The 17,310-nt window shown below is 43.1% G+C and overlaps 3 protein-coding genes across 7 annotated transcripts in view; 1 reads left to right on the forward strand and 2 right to left on the reverse strand.

Annotated features, from left to right (window-relative positions):
- Window positions 1–1,089: 1,089 nt before the first annotated feature.
- LOC113077913 (perlwapin-like) lies at window positions 1,090–2,950 on the forward strand. The gene is made up of 6 exons (XM_026250181.1): window positions 1,090–1,252; window positions 1,703–1,837; window positions 1,928–2,068; window positions 2,173–2,328; window positions 2,418–2,555; window positions 2,763–2,950. Exons 1-6 carry the CDS (start codon window positions 1,162–1,164, stop codon window positions 2,795–2,797), a joined length of 696 nt encoding a protein of 231 aa, XP_026105966.1. The 5' UTR covers window positions 1,090–1,161; the 3' UTR covers window positions 2,798–2,950.
- Window positions 2,951–4,603: 1,653 nt separating this feature from the next.
- Window positions 4,604–16,473, reverse strand: LOC113077914 (perlwapin). 3 transcript variants are annotated; one of them, XM_026250183.1, is made up of 6 exons: window positions 16,298–16,473; window positions 15,684–15,818; window positions 5,845–5,985; window positions 5,584–5,739; window positions 4,994–5,140; window positions 4,604–4,727 (listed from the first exon to the last, which is right to left on the reverse strand). In XM_026250183.1, exons 1-5 carry the CDS (start codon window positions 16,386–16,388, stop codon window positions 4,995–4,997), a joined length of 669 nt encoding a protein of 222 aa, XP_026105968.1. In that variant the 5' UTR covers window positions 16,389–16,473; the 3' UTR covers window positions 4,604–4,727; window position 4,994. The 3 variants fall into 3 exon arrangements, with proteins under 3 accessions (XP_026105968.1, XP_026105969.1, XP_026105967.1); XM_026250184.1 differs by lacking the exons at window positions 15,684–15,818; window positions 16,298–16,473 and adding exons at window positions 6,089–6,223; window positions 6,709–6,885 and having other exon boundaries at window positions 5,845–5,982; XM_026250182.1 differs by lacking the exons at window positions 15,684–15,818; window positions 16,298–16,473 and adding exons at window positions 6,089–6,223; window positions 6,709–6,880.
- Window positions 14,255–17,310, reverse strand: part of LOC113077911 (WAP four-disulfide core domain protein 3) — a 44,616-nt gene continuing 41,560 nt past the window's right edge. For 2 of the 3 annotated variants that reach the window (XR_003281406.1, XR_003281404.1), the window contains 4 exons: window positions 15,454–15,584; window positions 15,221–15,352; window positions 14,633–14,779; window positions 14,255–14,378 (listed from right to left, as the gene is read on the reverse strand). The gene's annotated coding sequence lies outside the window, so the exon portion shown is untranslated. The remainder of the gene's footprint in view (window positions 14,379–14,632; window positions 14,780–15,220; window positions 15,353–15,453; window positions 15,585–17,310) is intronic. The other variant, XR_003281405.1, reaches the window with a different exon arrangement.

Below are 17,310 nucleotides of genomic sequence, written 5' to 3' on the forward strand. Positions count from 1 at the left end.
TTTGCCAACTCGTCTGCCCTCTCATTTGCCCTCAATACCTGTGTGCGCTGGAACCCAAGTGAACTGTAATATTAGTTTCTGTTGAGTTATCCTGAAAATCATCTGATGAACTTCATCTTAAAAATCATGTCTGCATGCAGATTCAGTCTGAATCTGCAGTGTATCAACTATGACTATTCAGTCTGGATGCTAGTTAGGGAAGAAATAGAGTCCAAACAAATAACAGATTTATTTGGTTTCACTTCTTCTACCCACTGCAGTGCCATTATGATGGCTATCAGCTCTGCAGAGAAGACTGATAGGTGGTTTGAGGTTCTTTTTTGTATTATAACATTATATTTGGGAATGTATACAGCCACAGGGTTTTACCTGCTGGTTCTTTGGATGCATCTGTAAATATTTGTACGGTGTAATTATACATTACTTCTAGATACTGCTGTACACTTTGATACAATCCTGTCTTGATTATATTTTTAGCTTTCAGGTTAACTACAGGATAGCAGAAAAACCAAGGTGGAATTGTGCTCAAGTTAACATTTGTTTGCTGCAAGGTATAATACTGATTCCCATGTCATCTGCCGCTTTATTGCTGTTCCATCCAAAACTGCTGTTCACAGTGCGACCATATTCCCAGCATTCTTCTAACACCAGTTTTGTAGGATGTGTAAGTTTACCCAATATGCTAGGGAAAGTTTTAACTTCCTAAGATTTAAAGGCATCTCCTCTGCTTCTACTTGCAGTGCTGGGATAGGTGAGGTTTGCTCCACTACACAGCGGGAGAGCTTGGGCCTGCACCCTGTCCAGTTCAGCTAATGTAGCTTTTACTGCTGTTTTGTACTGTACATCCATAGTCAAACACTGATCGGATTATTGCAATATCAATTCTTTTCAAAGAAGAGCCTGACACCCCCCTGTCGCTGAAAGGACAAGTGAGTGTGTTTAGCTGTGTCTCAATTGTCTCCATCCCTAATCAAACACACCTGAACCTAATCAGGGTCTTCCAGATTACTTCTTGTAGACAGGTGAGTTTCATCAGAGTTGGGTTACGCCAGGCCTCACTGGATCCTTAAAAACACATTTCAAGCAGTGTCTTTAAATTCTCCTGATCCACTAAATCAGTGTGTTATTCTGCAGTGTATTGTGAGATCGCAGATCGAGAAGATGAACGCTCGAGTGTGTTGCTCGTTGATTGCTGTCTTGTTGTGTCTCTCTGTGTGCTTGAGCACAAAAGATGCCCAAAAATGTGCCATAGGTGAGTTCTTTTAACTTCATCACACAGTATGAGTGTATATAAGAACTTCTAAAAATAGATTTGAGGCACGTATCAGAAATGTACATTAGCCTACCAGACGTCCAGTGAAAGTTAAGCTTTGTTGTAGATTAAATGCTGAACTTTTTTTTTTTTTTTTTTTTTCAAATATTTTGTTTGCTTGCAAATTAGCATCAGGGGCTGATCATGACTTGTGAGCCTCTTATGCGTGATTGTCATGGTATAATTATTTGTGTGTGTATATATTGAATTAATATGGACTGATGTCCATGTTTTGTTAGCATTACTACACACAACCAGTAATGTCACTCCTTGCTACTTTGGTTTGATACAGATGAATTAGTATGTTTTACACTTAAGTTTGATACATGCAAGGCATTCAGTGATGTGTGTGTGTGTGTGTGTGTTCTCCATCTTGTGGTTCTGTAACAGAAAAGCCAGGATCTTGTCCAAAACCCACTGGAGCCGGACTGTGTGTTGAGAAGTGTTCTGGTGACGGTAGCTGTCCAAACAATCAGAAATGCTGCAGCAATGGATGTGGACATCAGTGTATGGCTCCATATACAGGTATTTATTTTGTTATAATAGTGTGCATTAAATGAGCCTTTATCTTATACAGCGAGGCATTCAGTGATCTGGTTTCTCTATCATGTGTAGCAGAAAAGCCAGGATCGTGTCCAAAACCCACTGGAGCCGGACTGTGTGTTGAGAAGTGTTCTGGTGACGGTAGCTGTCCCAACAATCAGAAGTGCTGCGGCAATGGATGTGGACATCAGTGTATGGCTCCATGTACTGGTGGTATGTTGTGTTAGTGTGGGTCCGCTTGCTTTCTGTGTTGGAGGGGGGTATTTTTATTTTTATCTTCAGTCAGTATAGATGTTCTGTCATGTTTTGTACGTCAGCTGAACCAGCAAAGCCAGGAGTGTGTCCTAGAAACGATGTTAAAAAACCGATGGTAGGAGTGTGTGCCGAGATGTGTTCCTATGACTGTGACTGTCCGAAGGATCAGAAATGCTGCAGCAATGGATGTGGACATCAGTGTACAGCTGTATCTAAAGGTATGATATTAATGCATTGTCTGCTTTTTTCACCCTTTATACGGAGTCATTCAGCGATCTGGTTTCCCTGTTGTGTGTTTGTACGACAGACAAGCCAGGAGTGTGTCCAATGGGTTTCCTTGGAAAAGGATTGTGTAAAGAGTTGTGTGTCAATGACGGTGACTGTCCGAATGAAGCGAAATGCTGCAGCACTAAATGTGGGCGTGAATGTACATCTCTACCTAAAGGTATTTGTTATATTGATGCATGTTTCCCCATGCACAGACTTAAGCATCTTGTTTTTAATGGTAAAGTTCATTCATTTGGCCCATAGCACCATTTCAAGCATATGGTTTTTCAAAATATTAGTGATACTTGGAATGTAACCTTCCGTAAAAGACTTGTGGTTCATGCTTTGTTTTGTGCTGTTGGTCACTAAATCTGTTTTCATGCAGTGAGGCCTGGTCCATGTCCCAAACCAAGTGTATGATGATCAGTAACCTGCCAGACAGAAGTGTTGCCCAACCACCTGTGCATGCAGCAGACCATGCCAGTTTGACCATTGGGGCTGGGGGGCAAGCTTTTATACCATGTTTGAGGTCTTCTACATTCACCAAATAAATATCATCATAGTTTAGCAAAACTTGTGTCTAAATTATGATGGATTCATTGATACTTTTGACTCATCCCTTTTCTCAAAATAAGATTTAAAGACTGAAGTGTAGAATATATTTATTAGAATATTTAAGTAAAATATTTGAAACTGGAAACTGTGACAAAAGTGGATGAGAAGAAACCATACAATACTTGTGAAATGTGACGCATTTGGAAAAAGCTAGATTTATATTAATACAAGCTTTTTGCAAATAATTGTCACTCCAGGTTTCTTTATTACAAGATCAATTATTTTTTACACATTTCCCAACTTCCCAGTAATAACTCCACCCTCCTATCCACTTTAAGGTAAACTGATCTGATTCCCTTAAATATTTAAGTCAAGACTGAACATTGTGTGGAGGAATCAAGCTGTAAATATGAAAAAATAAACGACCCAGAACATAATCAGTGACCAAGGGAACAGATAAACTAATGCAAAGCAACAGACTAATGTATACACATTAAAAAAATAATGCATATTTAGTGGGTCACAAAGTTTGTCAATGAGTCTGTGCTCAAAGCTGCAGTTTGTAGCATTTGGTGGAAAAGGTTTAGAAATGTGATCGAATCTTCGCTCATCAGAAACCTATGGGTGATGTCACAGACACCATGTTTTTATGCAGTCTCTCTTTATACGGTTACATAAAGACATGTGATAAATTAAAATGTATCCATTTTTTATTTGTATGTGCATGTTTCTGGACTAAAGCCCATGTGGTTTTGTGCCGTATTATAAATCTGCTGCTATATATTATAAATATATACATCCGCTGTGTGTGTGCACACTTGGATGGGTTAAACGCCGGTCACCATACTCTGCAAATGTCACGACTTTCGCTTACTAAATAAGCATTAATACTTGGGGTTTTAAATCTTTATGATCAGTGGTAGTCAGTAATGGAGTAGCTTTACTTGGTTATTGTACTTAAAGAACGTTTGCATAAAACATCTTAAACTTAAGGGTGTTGCTGAAAGTTACCCATAAAAAAAAAAAAAACCTTTCCAGACTTTTTTTTCTCCAGTGTGGATCCTCTGATGCAGTTTCAGTACGGCAAGAGTAGCAAACGCCTTCCCACAATCAAAGCACACTTGATCCTTCTCACCGCTGTGTGTTTTCTGGTGTAATTTAAGAGCTTCTGCTTGTATAAAACTCTCCCCACATTCGTCAGGTGTACGGTTTCTCTCCAGTATGAGTTTTCATGTGATACGTAACACCTTTCTTGGACAAGAAACTTTCCACATTGAGAGCAGCTGAAAGATTTTTTTGCCACATTTGTAAAAAGGAAATTTTAAAAAACATTACAAATTAATAAATCAACTAATATATTGTTTTGAGACTGCATTTAACAAAACACATTTTCAAATACAGTACCATTAATTTTTATTTTAAATGTATTATCCCAAAATAGCACATGTACAAAATATTTTGAAGCCTACTTGATCTAGAAAATCTGAAACATTAAGAGGAATTTAGTTTTGGATGTTAAATTGCCATCCAACTTTCTTCAATGTCAATTCAGTGGATTCCGGGATCCGGAAGTTGAATTCCTGTTTTTTGAGGGACAGTTAATTATGCAAGCAGACATTAATACTACGGACCCAGACATCATTCATTCTCAGTAACACACAAATGCACACAGACCTTTAAACAGATTTATTTGAGGAAGACAAAAAGACCTCAAGTACAACATTGGGGGTGGCTTTTTCCAATGGTTAAATTGTCATGTTCTCTGCATGTCCACCGGTGTCTGGGACACTTCTGTCTGGAAGGACATCAATCATGGAAGAGTTATCAGCACATTTGGTTTGAGACACAGACCAGGCTTCACTGCACAGAATTAGTCCCTTCATTTAAAGGCATTCAAACCCACAACAGAAAACAACGCATGCAACAAACTTTACTTTTGTATTCCAAGTATTATTAATCAATTTTGAAGAGCCATGCAATTAAAATGGTGCAACGGTCCAAATTCAGTTACTCTGACATTTCAAATGATAAAAATACGGTGTGTGACCAAAGAACAAATACCTTAAGATGCAGGTGTACACATACGTCCTCCACATATAGAGCTGCAGCACTTCTGATTTCCTGGACAGTTAAAGTCACTGACACACAACTCTTCTGCACACCGTCCTTTTACTCCAGCAAAAGACACTGGACACACTCCTGGCTTTTCTGTTACATACACACACGCCTCATCACTAAACTCCAAACTGCACTTGTAAAAGAAAAAAAAAAAAAACCAACCAACACATTGTGTTCCAAATTCTGTTGTTTTTAAGCATTTATATTAATGCAACCCATTTACTGCACGTGAATTGCATGCAGTCATATTATAGGTCAATCATTTGAGGTTAAATCTAACTATCGATCACTGGGACTTGTAGAAGTAGAAGATACTTTGTATAATTTGGAACACTTAAGTGATCCATCTGATAATTAAATATTTTTATTTTGTTGCTCTAGAAAACCTTGCACATGTCCATCTATGTTGATGCCAGAGCAGTCATTAAAAGGCGATCTTTGAGACAATACTCAGACAAGAACCAATGCAGCGGTCAGTGCAAATCATTCCAGCTTTAAATCTTAAAGATCAAGACACATTGTCATATTAATACCTTTATAAGGAGCCATACACTGTCGGCCACATCCACTGCTGCAGCATTTCTGATCCTTCGGACAGTCATCGTCATGGGAACACATCTCGGCACACACTCCTACCATCGGTTTTTTAACATTGTTTCTAGGACACACTCCTGGCTTTGCTGGTCCAGCTGACGTACAACACATGACAGAACATCTATACTGACTGAAGATAAAAATAAAAATACCCCCCTCCACACAGAAAGCAAGCGGACCCACACACTAACACAACATACCACCAGTACATGGAGCCATACACTGATGTCCACATCCATTGCTGCAGCATTTCTGGTTGTTGGGACAGCTACCGTCACCAGAACACTGCTCAACACACAGTCCGGCTCCAGTGGGTTTTGGACACGATCCTGGCTTTACTGCTACACAAACACATGATAGAGAAACCAGATCACTGAATGCCTCGCTGCATATGAAAAAGGTAAAGGCTCATTTAGTGCGCACTATTAGAACAATATAAAATACCTTGATATGGAGGCATACACTGATGTCCACATCCATTGCTGCAGCATTTCTGATTGTTTGGACAGCTACCGTCACCAGAACACTTCTCAACACACAGTCCGGGTCCAACAGGTTCTGGACATGATCCTGGCTTTTCTGTTATACAAACATGATCGAGAGAGGAATCTATGAATAGCTTGCACGCGTCAAACTTAACTGAACTAAACTAAACTGGTTAAAAAATGAATAAATCCACCAAGCTTCATTAAAAGGTTCACAAGTCGTGATTAGTCCCAGATGCTAAATTGCATGCAAACAGAATATTTAGAAAATAATAATAAAGGAGTTGAGGAGAGATGACATACAGAACATCCTGGCAGCCAAACAAATTGATTTACTGTAAAAACATACATAATTTTGGAGCTATAACAAAACATCTTGGTCATTGTTTTTCATGTAAAATATTGTAAAGTGGAAAAACTTAGTATTACTGACTTTTTTTTTTTTTTTACTTTCATTGTACGTCTGGTAGGCTGATGTATATCAATACATTCTGATATGTGCCTAAAGTCCTTTTTTATAGAAGTTGTTATTTATATACACATTTCTTCATACTGTGTGATGAAGTTAAAAGAACTCACCTATGGCACATTTTTGGGCATCTTTTGTGCTCAAGCACACAGAGAGACACAACAAGACAGCGATCAACGAGCAACACACTCGAGCGTTCATCTTCTCAACCTGCGATATCACAATACACTGCAGAATAACACACTGATTTAGTGGACCAGGAGGTTTTAAATGCACCTTTTGAAAATGTGTTTTTAAGGATCCAGTGAGGCCTGGCGTAACCCAACTCTGATGAAACTCACCTGTCTACAAGAAGTAATCTGGAAGACCCTGATTAGGTTCAGGTGTGTTTAGGGATGGAGACAATTGAGACACAGCAAACACACTCACTGGTCACCATCCCTGGAGTAGCCTAATTACGTAACCTGCACAAACTGACACAGAAAATAATTATAATTATAATAATAATAATAATAATAAAGTTTACAGTTTTTGAGTCATTTCTCAAACAACCAATGTCTGCAAATTTGAATTTAGTCAATTTAAAATTCAAGTTCCTATATAGACGATTAAATAACATTTAGCCTATAACTATATGAGTAGGCTAGGCTATACATAAAGAAAACCAGCACTCGTTGTTTAAGAAAACTGGTTCCCTTTCAATACTTCACTCGTACTGCGTCGAAGACGCATATGGGAAAAAACACTTTTTTCTCCTGAACTGAAGCCTTATTCAATCACGCAGTGAAACTGCACAGCCATTGGATCGTGCAGTGTTATTAAAACAAACCAATGGCTTGGCAGCGGTGCTGCACGAACCTATGACAGCGAAGCCCGCCAAAGCCCGCCAAAGCCCGCCGAAATGGGCGGGGAATCTGGCTATATATTGGCCGCTTCGCCACAGGAATTCAGATTATTTCTCCTTCAGCGACGACGTCACATCGCTTCGCTGATCTCCGCTGAACTGCTCGCCGTTGACATGCCTCGCACTGGAACGCGACTGCCGGTCCCCACTGCAGATTCTTCGCTTCCCTGCGGCCATCCGGTGAGAGAGAGAGAGAGAGAGAGAGAGAGAGAGAGAGAGAGAGAGAGAGAGAGAGAGAGAGAGAGAGAGAAACAAAAGAGCAAATTTCTCTAAAAGAGCCTTTCTAACGGCGTTTTTTCAAATGCCATCTCGTGTCGCGTGCTTGGGGAAACCCCACGCTGACACAGCACTCGCGGGGAATTCATGTTCTCATTGCAAGAACATGAATATCACCTCTTTGCGCTCGTGAATCGCTTTCTTTTCAGAGAGCGATCTCGCTCCTCGCGCCCTCCCTTTTTCTTCCTCCCGCGAGCCGGCGAGGAAGAAAAGGCGGGGCAGAGGATCAAAGCAGCAGGATGAAAGCGAGCTCACGGCGGCTCAGCCCCCGCGTGCCTCGTTTTCTCCGCCCAGAGGGGATTCCCCTGTCCTCTTTGTACAGCCAGACCAGTGTCCCTCTGCTGCCGCGAGTGATCTGGTTTTGTTTGGAGGGACTGAGGAGGAACTGCTAGAGGAGCTGACGGGCTCGCCGGATCCCGCCCCCTCGATGAAATCTGAACCAAACCGCTCGAAACTCGGGATGGACGCCGAGCTTATCCGCGTTCTCTCCAGGGCAGTGGATGAGCTGGGTCTGGATTGGTCTCCTCCAGAGGAACCAGCCCGTAGCCATCTGGATGAATGGTTTCTGCCGGGGCGCCAGCAAGCCCCTCGTCAGCGAACTGCTCCGTTCTTCCCGGAGGTCCACGATGAGCTCACTAAATCGTGGCGCGCCCCCTACCAAGAGCACTGCCCAGGCCATTGGGCGCTCGATGGCTAACCTGGTCGTCCTAGATCGCCACTTATGGCTTAACCTTACGGAGATCAAGGATGCTGACAGAGCCCAGTTCCTAGACGCACCGATCTCCCCCAGCGGCGTCTTTGGCCCAGCCGAGCGTTTCACAGAGGCACAGAAGTCGTCCCAGGCAATGCGACACTTCCTGCCGAAGCGCGCATCATCTGCTGCTGCCAGTCGCCCCAGACAGGTGCCGACTCGTCAGCCTCCTAAGCAAGCGCCCGCTGCTACCGCCGCGGCCCAGCTGGTGAAACCCGAGCCTCGACACCGTTCTCGCTTGGCCACCAGACGGTATCAGTTTCCTAAGCGCATGGGACCCCGGCCCAAGATAGTGCTGGACCCTGCGCCGCCGCCGTCATCCTGATCGACAGGAAAGAAAGAGGAGGGGGCTAAGTCTCGCCACAGCCGGACCACCCCCCAAATTGCCCCGTGTGTTCTACCGTCCATCTCCAGATGTCAACGAAGTTGTTCCTGCTGCAAACAATGGGCCCTTGTTAGCGCCCAGACAGCAAAGCGCTGTTATAGTGCAAAAAATAAAAAACACACTCCTTCACAAAAAGAGCAGTTTTCCTCACACAACACTCACGAGTGCTATGTCCCCCCACGGCGGTCAATCACTCGAGTTAATACAACCTCTGTCCATCCGGGCCTCACAATGGCAAGCCATTCCCGGGGTATCAGATTGGGTCATGGGAATAATAAAACACGGCTATTCCCTTCAGTTCGCACGACGGCCACCACGCTTTCGCGGGGCGGTCACCACTTCGGTGCACAACGAGAACACTCACGTTCTTCGTGCCGAAGTGGAAAATCTGCTGGTGAAGGGAGCTATAGAAATCGTTCCCCCAGCACACCGCGACTCAGGGTTTTACAGCCGTTACTTCCTAGTTCCCAAGAAGGATGGCGGGCTGCACCCCATCCTCGATTTAAGACATCTGAACCGTGCCCTCATGAGACGCAATTCAGAATGATCACATTGAAACAAATCCTCTCGCAAATACACTCAGGGGATTGATTCTTTTCGCTGGATCTGACAGACGCTTACTTTCACATCCAGATAGCCCCCCGTCACAGGCCATTCTTGAGATTTGCCATCGAGGGCGTGCCTTACCAATACAAGGTCCTCCCCTTTGGGCTATCTCTGGCGCCTCGCACGTTCACAAAGTGCATGGATGCGGCTCTCTCCCCTCTCAGGCAGAAGGGAATCCGCATTCCTCAGGGTGAATTTTGTCAAGAGCTCACTGTCCCCCAGCCGACGGATATCATTTCTGGGAACAGTGTTAGACTCAGTGACGATGAGGGCAACAATGGTGAAGGAGTGCGCTGCGGCTCTACAGCGACTTGCGGCCTCTTTCAAAATAGGTGCTTCTCGACCCCTAAAGACATTCCAGAAGCTGCTGGGTCTTATGGGGGCGGCATCACCGGTGCTGGAGCTCTGGCTGCTACGTATGTGCCCCCTCCAATATTGGCTGAAACCGCGTGTTCCACCTCATGCATGGCGTCACGGACGCTTGAATATCAAGGTGAGTCAGGACTGTATTTCAGCCCTGACCCCTTGGAGGAACATGCAATGGATGGAACGGGGTGCTCCACTTGGTATGGTTTGCAGAAGGAAAGTGATCTCCACAGACGCGTCCAACAAGGGTTGGGGCGCGGTGTGCGAAGGAAAACCCGCTTTCGGCCAATGGTCAAAAGAGGAGAGCAGGCTTCACATCATCTGCCTCGAGATGATTGCAGTTCAATGAGCCTGCCAGAGCTTCCTGTCAGACCTAAAGAGCCACCACGTGCTGGTCAGATCGGACAGCATGACGGTGGTCTCTTACATAAATCACCAAGGTGGGCTGTCATCGACGCGTCTCTTCAGACTAACGTCGCTACTGCTGGAATGGACCCAAAGCAATTTGGGGTCCCTGAGAGCAGTGCATCTTCCGGGCAAGCTGAACAAGGGCGCGGATATGCTGTCAAGAAGCGGAGTCTCCTGTGGAGACTCCACCCGCAGACGGTTCAGAAAATATGGGAGGTCTTTGGCAGAGCGGAAATAGACCTCTTTGCCTCAAAAGACAACTCTCATTGCCCAATATAATTTTCCAAGATCGAGGACGCGTTGTCCCAGGACTGGCCCAACGTTCTTCTTTATGCTTTTTCTCGGTTCCTCTGATTCCCCAAGTAATCAGGCGGGTCAGGGACCAGAGATGCAGGGTTCTGCTTGTAGCCCCATTCTGGGAAAATCAGCACTGGATAGCCGACCTGTCGCAGATGCTGACTGCAGCCCCATGGCCCGTTCCCTTGAGACGGGACCTCCTTTCTCAGGCAGACGGGACGATTTGGCATCCACACCCAGAGAAGGGGTCTCTGCACCTTTGGTCACTCGACGGGAGCCCGCGGGACTCCCTGAGCGTGTGCTAGACACAATTTCACAGGCTAGAGCTCCGTCTACACGACGCCTCTATGCCTCCAAATGGTCTGTGTTCTCCACATGGTGCTCAGACCATGGTGAAAACCCGACCTCTTGTGACGTATCAGTGATACTGTCATTTTTGCAAGAGCTCTTGGAGAAGGGACGATCCCCCTCCACGCTCAAGGTCTATGTAGCAACTATAGCGGCATCACACGCCCTTATAGCAGGCCAGTCGGTGGGCAGAAACGACTTAGTCGTCCGATTTATGAGAGGTGCCAGACGGCTTCATCTGCCTTGCCCTCCCACCGTCCCTTCTTGGGACCTGCCCACGGTGCTGAGAGCCCTGAAGGGGGCCCCCTTTGAACCGCTACAGTCCATAGGCCTTAAAGCCCTGTCGCTAAAGACCGCTCTGCTGTTGGCACTAGCGTCTGTTAAGCGTGTGGGCGATTTGCAAGCACTTTCGATAAGCCCTAATTGCCTAGAATTCGGGCCTAATGACTCGAGGGTCGTCCTGAAACCGAGGCATGGCTATGTGCCAAAGGTGCTCTCCACACCCTTTAGAGCACAAGTGGTCACCCTCTCTGAGTTACAAAGCACAGAGGAGGATCCAGGGCCTAATCTACTTTGCCCAGTGAGGGCTCTAAAAGTCTACATAGAGCGTTCTGCGCCAATAAGACGATCAGAACAGCTCTTCACATGCTTTGGAAACCACACCAGAGGGTTACCGAGGCAAAGACTTTCAAGGTGGATTGTTGATGCAATCCAGCTAGCCTACTCTTCTCTGGGTCTGCAAAGCCCAATTGGAGTAAGAGCCCATTCGACGAGAGCAGTGTCTTCGTCTTGGGCATGGTCTAGTGGTGTGACTATCGCAGAAATTTGTGAGGCGGCTGGCTGGAGCTCGCCGTCCACATTTGCTAGATTTTACAATCTAGACGTCCCGGTGCTTCATGCTAGGGTACTTTCTGTGTGAAGGTCACCTTCTTGTTCCTCATTTGCATGCTCTTGGCCATTCTTGCCCAAGGCTCAAACTCTACTCGTATGCACTCGGTCCCTTGGGGACTGAGGCGATACGAACACGGGATGATCAGGCTAGGCCAGACGTAACCTCATTGAGCTGCACAACTCAGTCGTCGCTTCAGTTGAAGTAACCTGAATTCCTGTGGCGAAGCGGGCAATATATAGCCAGATTCCCCGCCCATTTCGGCGGGCTTCGCTGCCATAGGCACCGCAGCGCTGCCAAGCCATTGGTTTGTTTTAATAACACTGCACGATCCAATGGCTGCGCAGTTTCACTGCGTGATTGAATAAGGCTTCAGTTCAGGAGAAAAAAGGGTTTTTTCCCATATGCGTCTTCGACGCAGTACTCGTTCACGTATTTCAGGGAACCGAGGTTACGTTAGTAACCGAGTACGTTTTAAAATAAGTGAATAGGTCTCTAAACAATAAAAAAAAAATGCCATTGCAGAAAATATGTTTTCATGTTTAGTCACTAGGGGACTAAATGCAGTGCAGTAAAAATACTAAATGTAGTTTCACATAATTTTAAACCATAATAAAACAATAAGACTTATCAATACAAATAATAAAATAAAAACTGTACAACAGTGTTGTCCCCTCGGAAATGAAAGCTATTATTAGGCATATATCATAATTCAAAACTTTTTGTTTTTGTTTTTAATGTGCATGTTTTGTGCGGTTCTGTATTATGTATTATAAGCAGAAACATGCATTAATGAATAAGTGTGCGTGTCCTCTTTTTGTGTGAAATAACGGTAATACCACTTTAATTTCCCATAATTAATGTGCATTGCTGACATAAAGGATTTCATTTTTATCAATGCATCATGTTTTATTGTAAAACAGCTGGAACACTGACACTTGGGTTTTAAATCTTTAAGAAAAGAAAAAGCCAACAAATGGCCATTTTTAATCAAGTTTCAGTGTATATTATCGACCAATCATGGGTTCTTTATGTGAGAAGGTGAGTTCTACAGGTCTGAGTCGTCTACGGTTGATGAACGCGGCTGATTTATTCTTGTCACAGTGGAAACACTAACGCAGTTTGTTCTCCAGTGTGAATTGTCTGGTGCGGTTTCAGTTGATGATCTGAACTAAAGGTCTTCACACCACGGTGTCTTTTCAGCCATATAAAGCTCTTTCCACACAAAGTACACAGGTGAGGCTTCTCCTCTTAATTTTAAGGTGCTTCTTCAAGTATGAGGCCCTATCAAATATTTTACCGCACTGATCACATTTATATCCTCTTTTTTCTGAATGAAGTGAATATGAAGTGAAGTGGAATATGAAGTGAAGTGACATTCAGCCAAGTATTTGTGCTCTGCATTTAACCCATCCGAAATGCACACACACAGAGCAGTGAACACACACACACACACACACACACACACACTGTGAGCACACACCCGGAGCAGTGGGCAGCCATTTATGCTGCGGCGCCCAGGGAGCAGTTGGGGGTTCGATGCCTTGCCCAAGGGCACCCAAGTCGTGGTATTGAAGGTGGAGAGAGAACTGTACATGCACTCCCCCCACCCACAATTCCATCCGGCCCGAGACTAGAACCCACAACCCTTCGATTGGGAGTCCAACCCTCTAACCATTAGGCCACGACTTCCCAAAATGAGACTGCTGATGTACTTTAAGACCGTACGCTTGTGTAAAACTCCTCCCACACTGATCGCATGCATACAGTTTTTCTCCAGTGTGGATCCTCTCATGTACCTTTAGATGTCCTGATTGTTTAAATCTCTTGTACGGTTTAAAGCACTTGTAAGGTTTTTCTCCAGTGTGGATTCTCTGATGCGGTTTCAGTACGGCAAGAGTAGCAAACGCCTTCCCACAATCAAAGCACACGTGATCCTTCTCGCCGCTGTGTGTTTTCTGGTGTACGTATTCATGGGATACGTGACACCTTTCTTGGACAAGAAACTCTTTCCACATTGAGAGCAGCTGAAAGATTTGCCACATTTGTAAAAAGGAAATTTAAACCCCTGTACAAAGTAATAATCATTAAATCAACTAATATTGTTTTAAGACTGCATTTAACAGAACACACATTTTCAAATACAGTACCATTAAATTTTATTTTTATTTTAAATGTATTATCCCAAAATAGCACATGTACATAAAATATATTTTGAAGCCTACTTGATCTAGAAAATCTAAAACATTAAGAGGAATTTAGTTTTGGGTGTTAAATTGCCATCCAACTTTCTTCAATGTCAATTCAGTGGATTCCGGGATCCGGAAGTTGAATTCCTGTTTTTGAGGGACAGTTAATTATGCAAGCAGACATTAATACTACGGACCCAGACATCATTCATTCTCAGTAACACACAAATGCACACAGACCTTTAAACAGATTTATTTGAGGAAGACAAAAAGACCTCAAGTACAACATTGGGGGTGGCTTTTTCCAATGGTTAAATTGTCATGTTCTCTGCATGTCCACCGGTGTCTGGGACACTTCTGTCTGGAAGGACATCAATCATGGAAGAGTTATCAACACATTTGGTTTGAGACACAGACCAGGCTTCACTGCACATTCATTTAGAGGTGTTCAAACACACAGAAAACCAAACACAAACTTTACTTTTAGAGATAGTTGTATTCCAAGTATTAGTAATCGATTTTGAAAAGCCATGCAATTAAGATGGTGCAACAGTCCAAATTCAGTTACTTTGACATTTCAAATGATAAAAATACGGTGTGTGACAGAACAAATACCTTAAGATGCAGGTGTACACATACGTCCTCCACAAAAAGAGCTGCAGCACTTCTGATTTCTCGGACAGTCAAAGTCACTGACACACAACTCTTCTGCACACCGTCCTTTTACTCCAGCAAAAGACACTGGACACACTCCTGGCTTTTCTGTTACATACACACATGCCTCATCACTAAACTCCAAACTGCACTTGTAATAAAAAAAAAAAAAACCCCAACCAACACATTGTGTTCCAAATTCTGTTGTTTTTAAGCATTTATATTAATGCAACCCATTTACTGCACGTGAATTGCATGCAGTCATATTATAGGTCAATCATTTGAGGTTAAAGCTTACTATCGATCACTGGGACTTGTAGAAGTAGAAGATACTTTGTATAAATTGTAACACTTAAGTGATCCATCTGCTAGTTAAATATTTTTATTTTATTGTTCTAGAAAACCTTGCACATGTCCATCTATGTTGATGCCAGAGCAATCATTAAAAGGCGATCTTTGAGACAATACTCAGACAAGAACCAATGCAGCGGTCAGTGCAAATCAATCCAGCTTTAAATCTTAAAGATCAAAACATTGTCATATTAATACCTTTATAAGGAGCCATACACTGTCGTCCACATCCACTGCTGCAGCATTTCTGATCCTTCGGACAGTCATCGTCTAGGGAACACAACTGAGCACAATCTTTAAGATTCATTTTTGGACACACTCCGGGCTTTTCTGTTATACAAACACATGATAAAGAAAGCAGATCACTGAATGTTTCATTGGATATATAAAAAAAAAAAAATCAATTCACACCATTATAGCAATATGAATACCTTTATATGGAGGCACACACCGATGTCCACATTTATTGCTGCAGCATTTCTGATCATCCGGACATTGACCGTCTTGGGAACACAACTGAGCACAATCTTTAAGATTCATTTTGGACACACTCCTGGCTTTTCTGTAATATAAACATGATTGAGAAAGCGGATCAGCGCCTCACTCGATTTAAAAATATGAGCTAATTTAATTCACATTAATATAACAATATATAAAATACCTCTATATGGAGCCATACACTGATGTCCACATCCATTGCTGCAGCATTTCTGATTGTTTGGACAGCTACAGTCACCAGAACACTTCTCAACACACAGTCCGGCTCCAACAGGTTTTGGACATGATCCTGGCTTTTCTGTTATACAAACATGATCGAGAGGAATCTCTGAATGGCTTGCACGCGTCAAACTTAAGTAGAACAGACAAAATGTATCTGTATCAAACTAAACTGGTTTAAAAAAAAATAACTACATCCACCAAGCTTCAGTAAAAAGGTTCACAAGTCGTGATTAGTCCCAGATGCTAAATTGCATGCAAACAGAATATTTGGAAAATAATAATAAAGGAGTTGAGGAGAGATGACATAGATAACATCCTAGCAGCCAAACAAATTGATTTACTGTAAAAACATACATAATTTTGGAGCTATAACAATAATACATCTTGGTCATCGTTTTTCCTGTAAAATCTTGTAAAGCGGAAAACTTTCATTGTACGTCTGGTAGGCTGATGTATATCAATACATTCTGATATGTGCCTAAAGTCCTTTTTTATAGAAGTTGTTATTTATATACACATTTCTTCATACTGTGTGATGAAGTTAAAAGAACTCACCTATGGCACATTTTTGGGCATCTTTTGTGCTCAAGCACACAGAGAGACACAACAAGACAGCGATCAACGAGCAACACACTCGAGCGTTCATCTTCTCAACCTGCGATATCACAATACACTGCAGAATAACACACTGATTTAGTGGACCAGGAGGTTTTAAATGCACCTTTTGAAAATGTGTTTTTAAGGATCCAGTGAGGCCTGGCGTAACCCAACTCTGATGAAACTCACCTGTCTACAAGAAGTAATCTGGAAGACCCTGATTAGGTTCAGGTGTGTTTAGGGATGGAGACAATTGAGACACAGCAAACACACTCACTGGTCACCATCCCTGGAGTAGCCTAATTACGTAACCTGCACAAACTGACACAGAAAATAATTATAATTATAATAATAATAATAATAATAATAAAGTTTACAGTTTTTGAGTCATTTCTCAAACAACCAATGTCTGCAAATTTGAATTTAGTCAATTTAAAATTCAAGTTCCTATATAGACGATTAAATAACATTTAGCCTATAACTATATGAGTAGGCTAGGCTATACATAAAGAAAACCAGCACTCGTTGTTTAAGAAAACTGGTTCCCTTTCAATACTTCACTCGTACTGCGTCGAAGATGCATATGGGAAAAACCACTTTTTTCTCCTGAACTGAAGCCTTATTCAATCACGCAGTGAAACTGCACAGCCATTGGATCGTGCAGTGTTATTAAAACAAACCAATGGCTTGGCAGCGGTGCTGCACGAACCTATGGCAGCGAAGCCCGCCAAAGCCCGCCGAAATGGGCGGGGAATCTGGCTATATATTGCCCGCTTCACCACAGGAATTCAGATTATTTCTCCTTCAGCGACGACGTCACATCGCTTCGCTGATCTCCGCTGAACTGCTCGCCGTTGACATGCCTCGCACTGCGGCCATCCGGTGAGAGAGAGAGAGAGAGAGAGAGAGAGAGAGAGAGAGAGAGAGAGAGAGAGAGAGAGAAACAAAAGAGCAAATTTCTCTAAAAGAGC

Source organism: Carassius auratus, unplaced genomic scaffold (genome assembly GCF_003368295.1).
Source record: "Carassius auratus strain Wakin unplaced genomic scaffold, ASM336829v1 scaf_tig00023534, whole genome shotgun sequence".
Lineage (NCBI taxonomy): Eukaryota > Metazoa > Chordata > Actinopteri > Cypriniformes > Cyprinidae > Carassius > Carassius auratus.

Excerpts from the sequence above, each read along its gene's own strand:
- LOC113077913 (XM_026250181.1), top strand. The coding sequence starts at position 1,162 with ATGAACGCTCGAGTGTGTTGCTCGTTGATTGCTGTCTTGTTGTGTCTC. Across the intron at positions 2,069-2,172 it reads TATGGCTCCATGTACTGGTG|CTGAACCAGCAAAGCCAGGA; the intron begins GTATGTTGTGTT and ends TTTGTACGTCAG. Across the intron at positions 2,329-2,417 it reads GTGTACAGCTGTATCTAAAG|ACAAGCCAGGAGTGTGTCCA; the intron begins GTATGATATTAA and ends TTTGTACGACAG.
- LOC113077914 (XM_026250183.1), bottom strand. The coding sequence starts at position 16,388 with ATGAACGCTCGAGTGTGTTGCTCGTTGATCGCTGTCTTGTTGTGTCTC. Across the intron at positions 5,986-15,683 it reads GTGTATGGCTCCATATAGAG|CAGTAAAGCCAGGATCGTGT; the intron begins GTATTTTATATA and ends GTGTTTGTGTAG. Across the intron at positions 5,141-5,583 it reads GTGTATGGCTCCTTATAAAG|AAAAGCCAGGAGTGTGTCCA; the intron begins GTATTAATATGA and ends TGTATGTAACAG.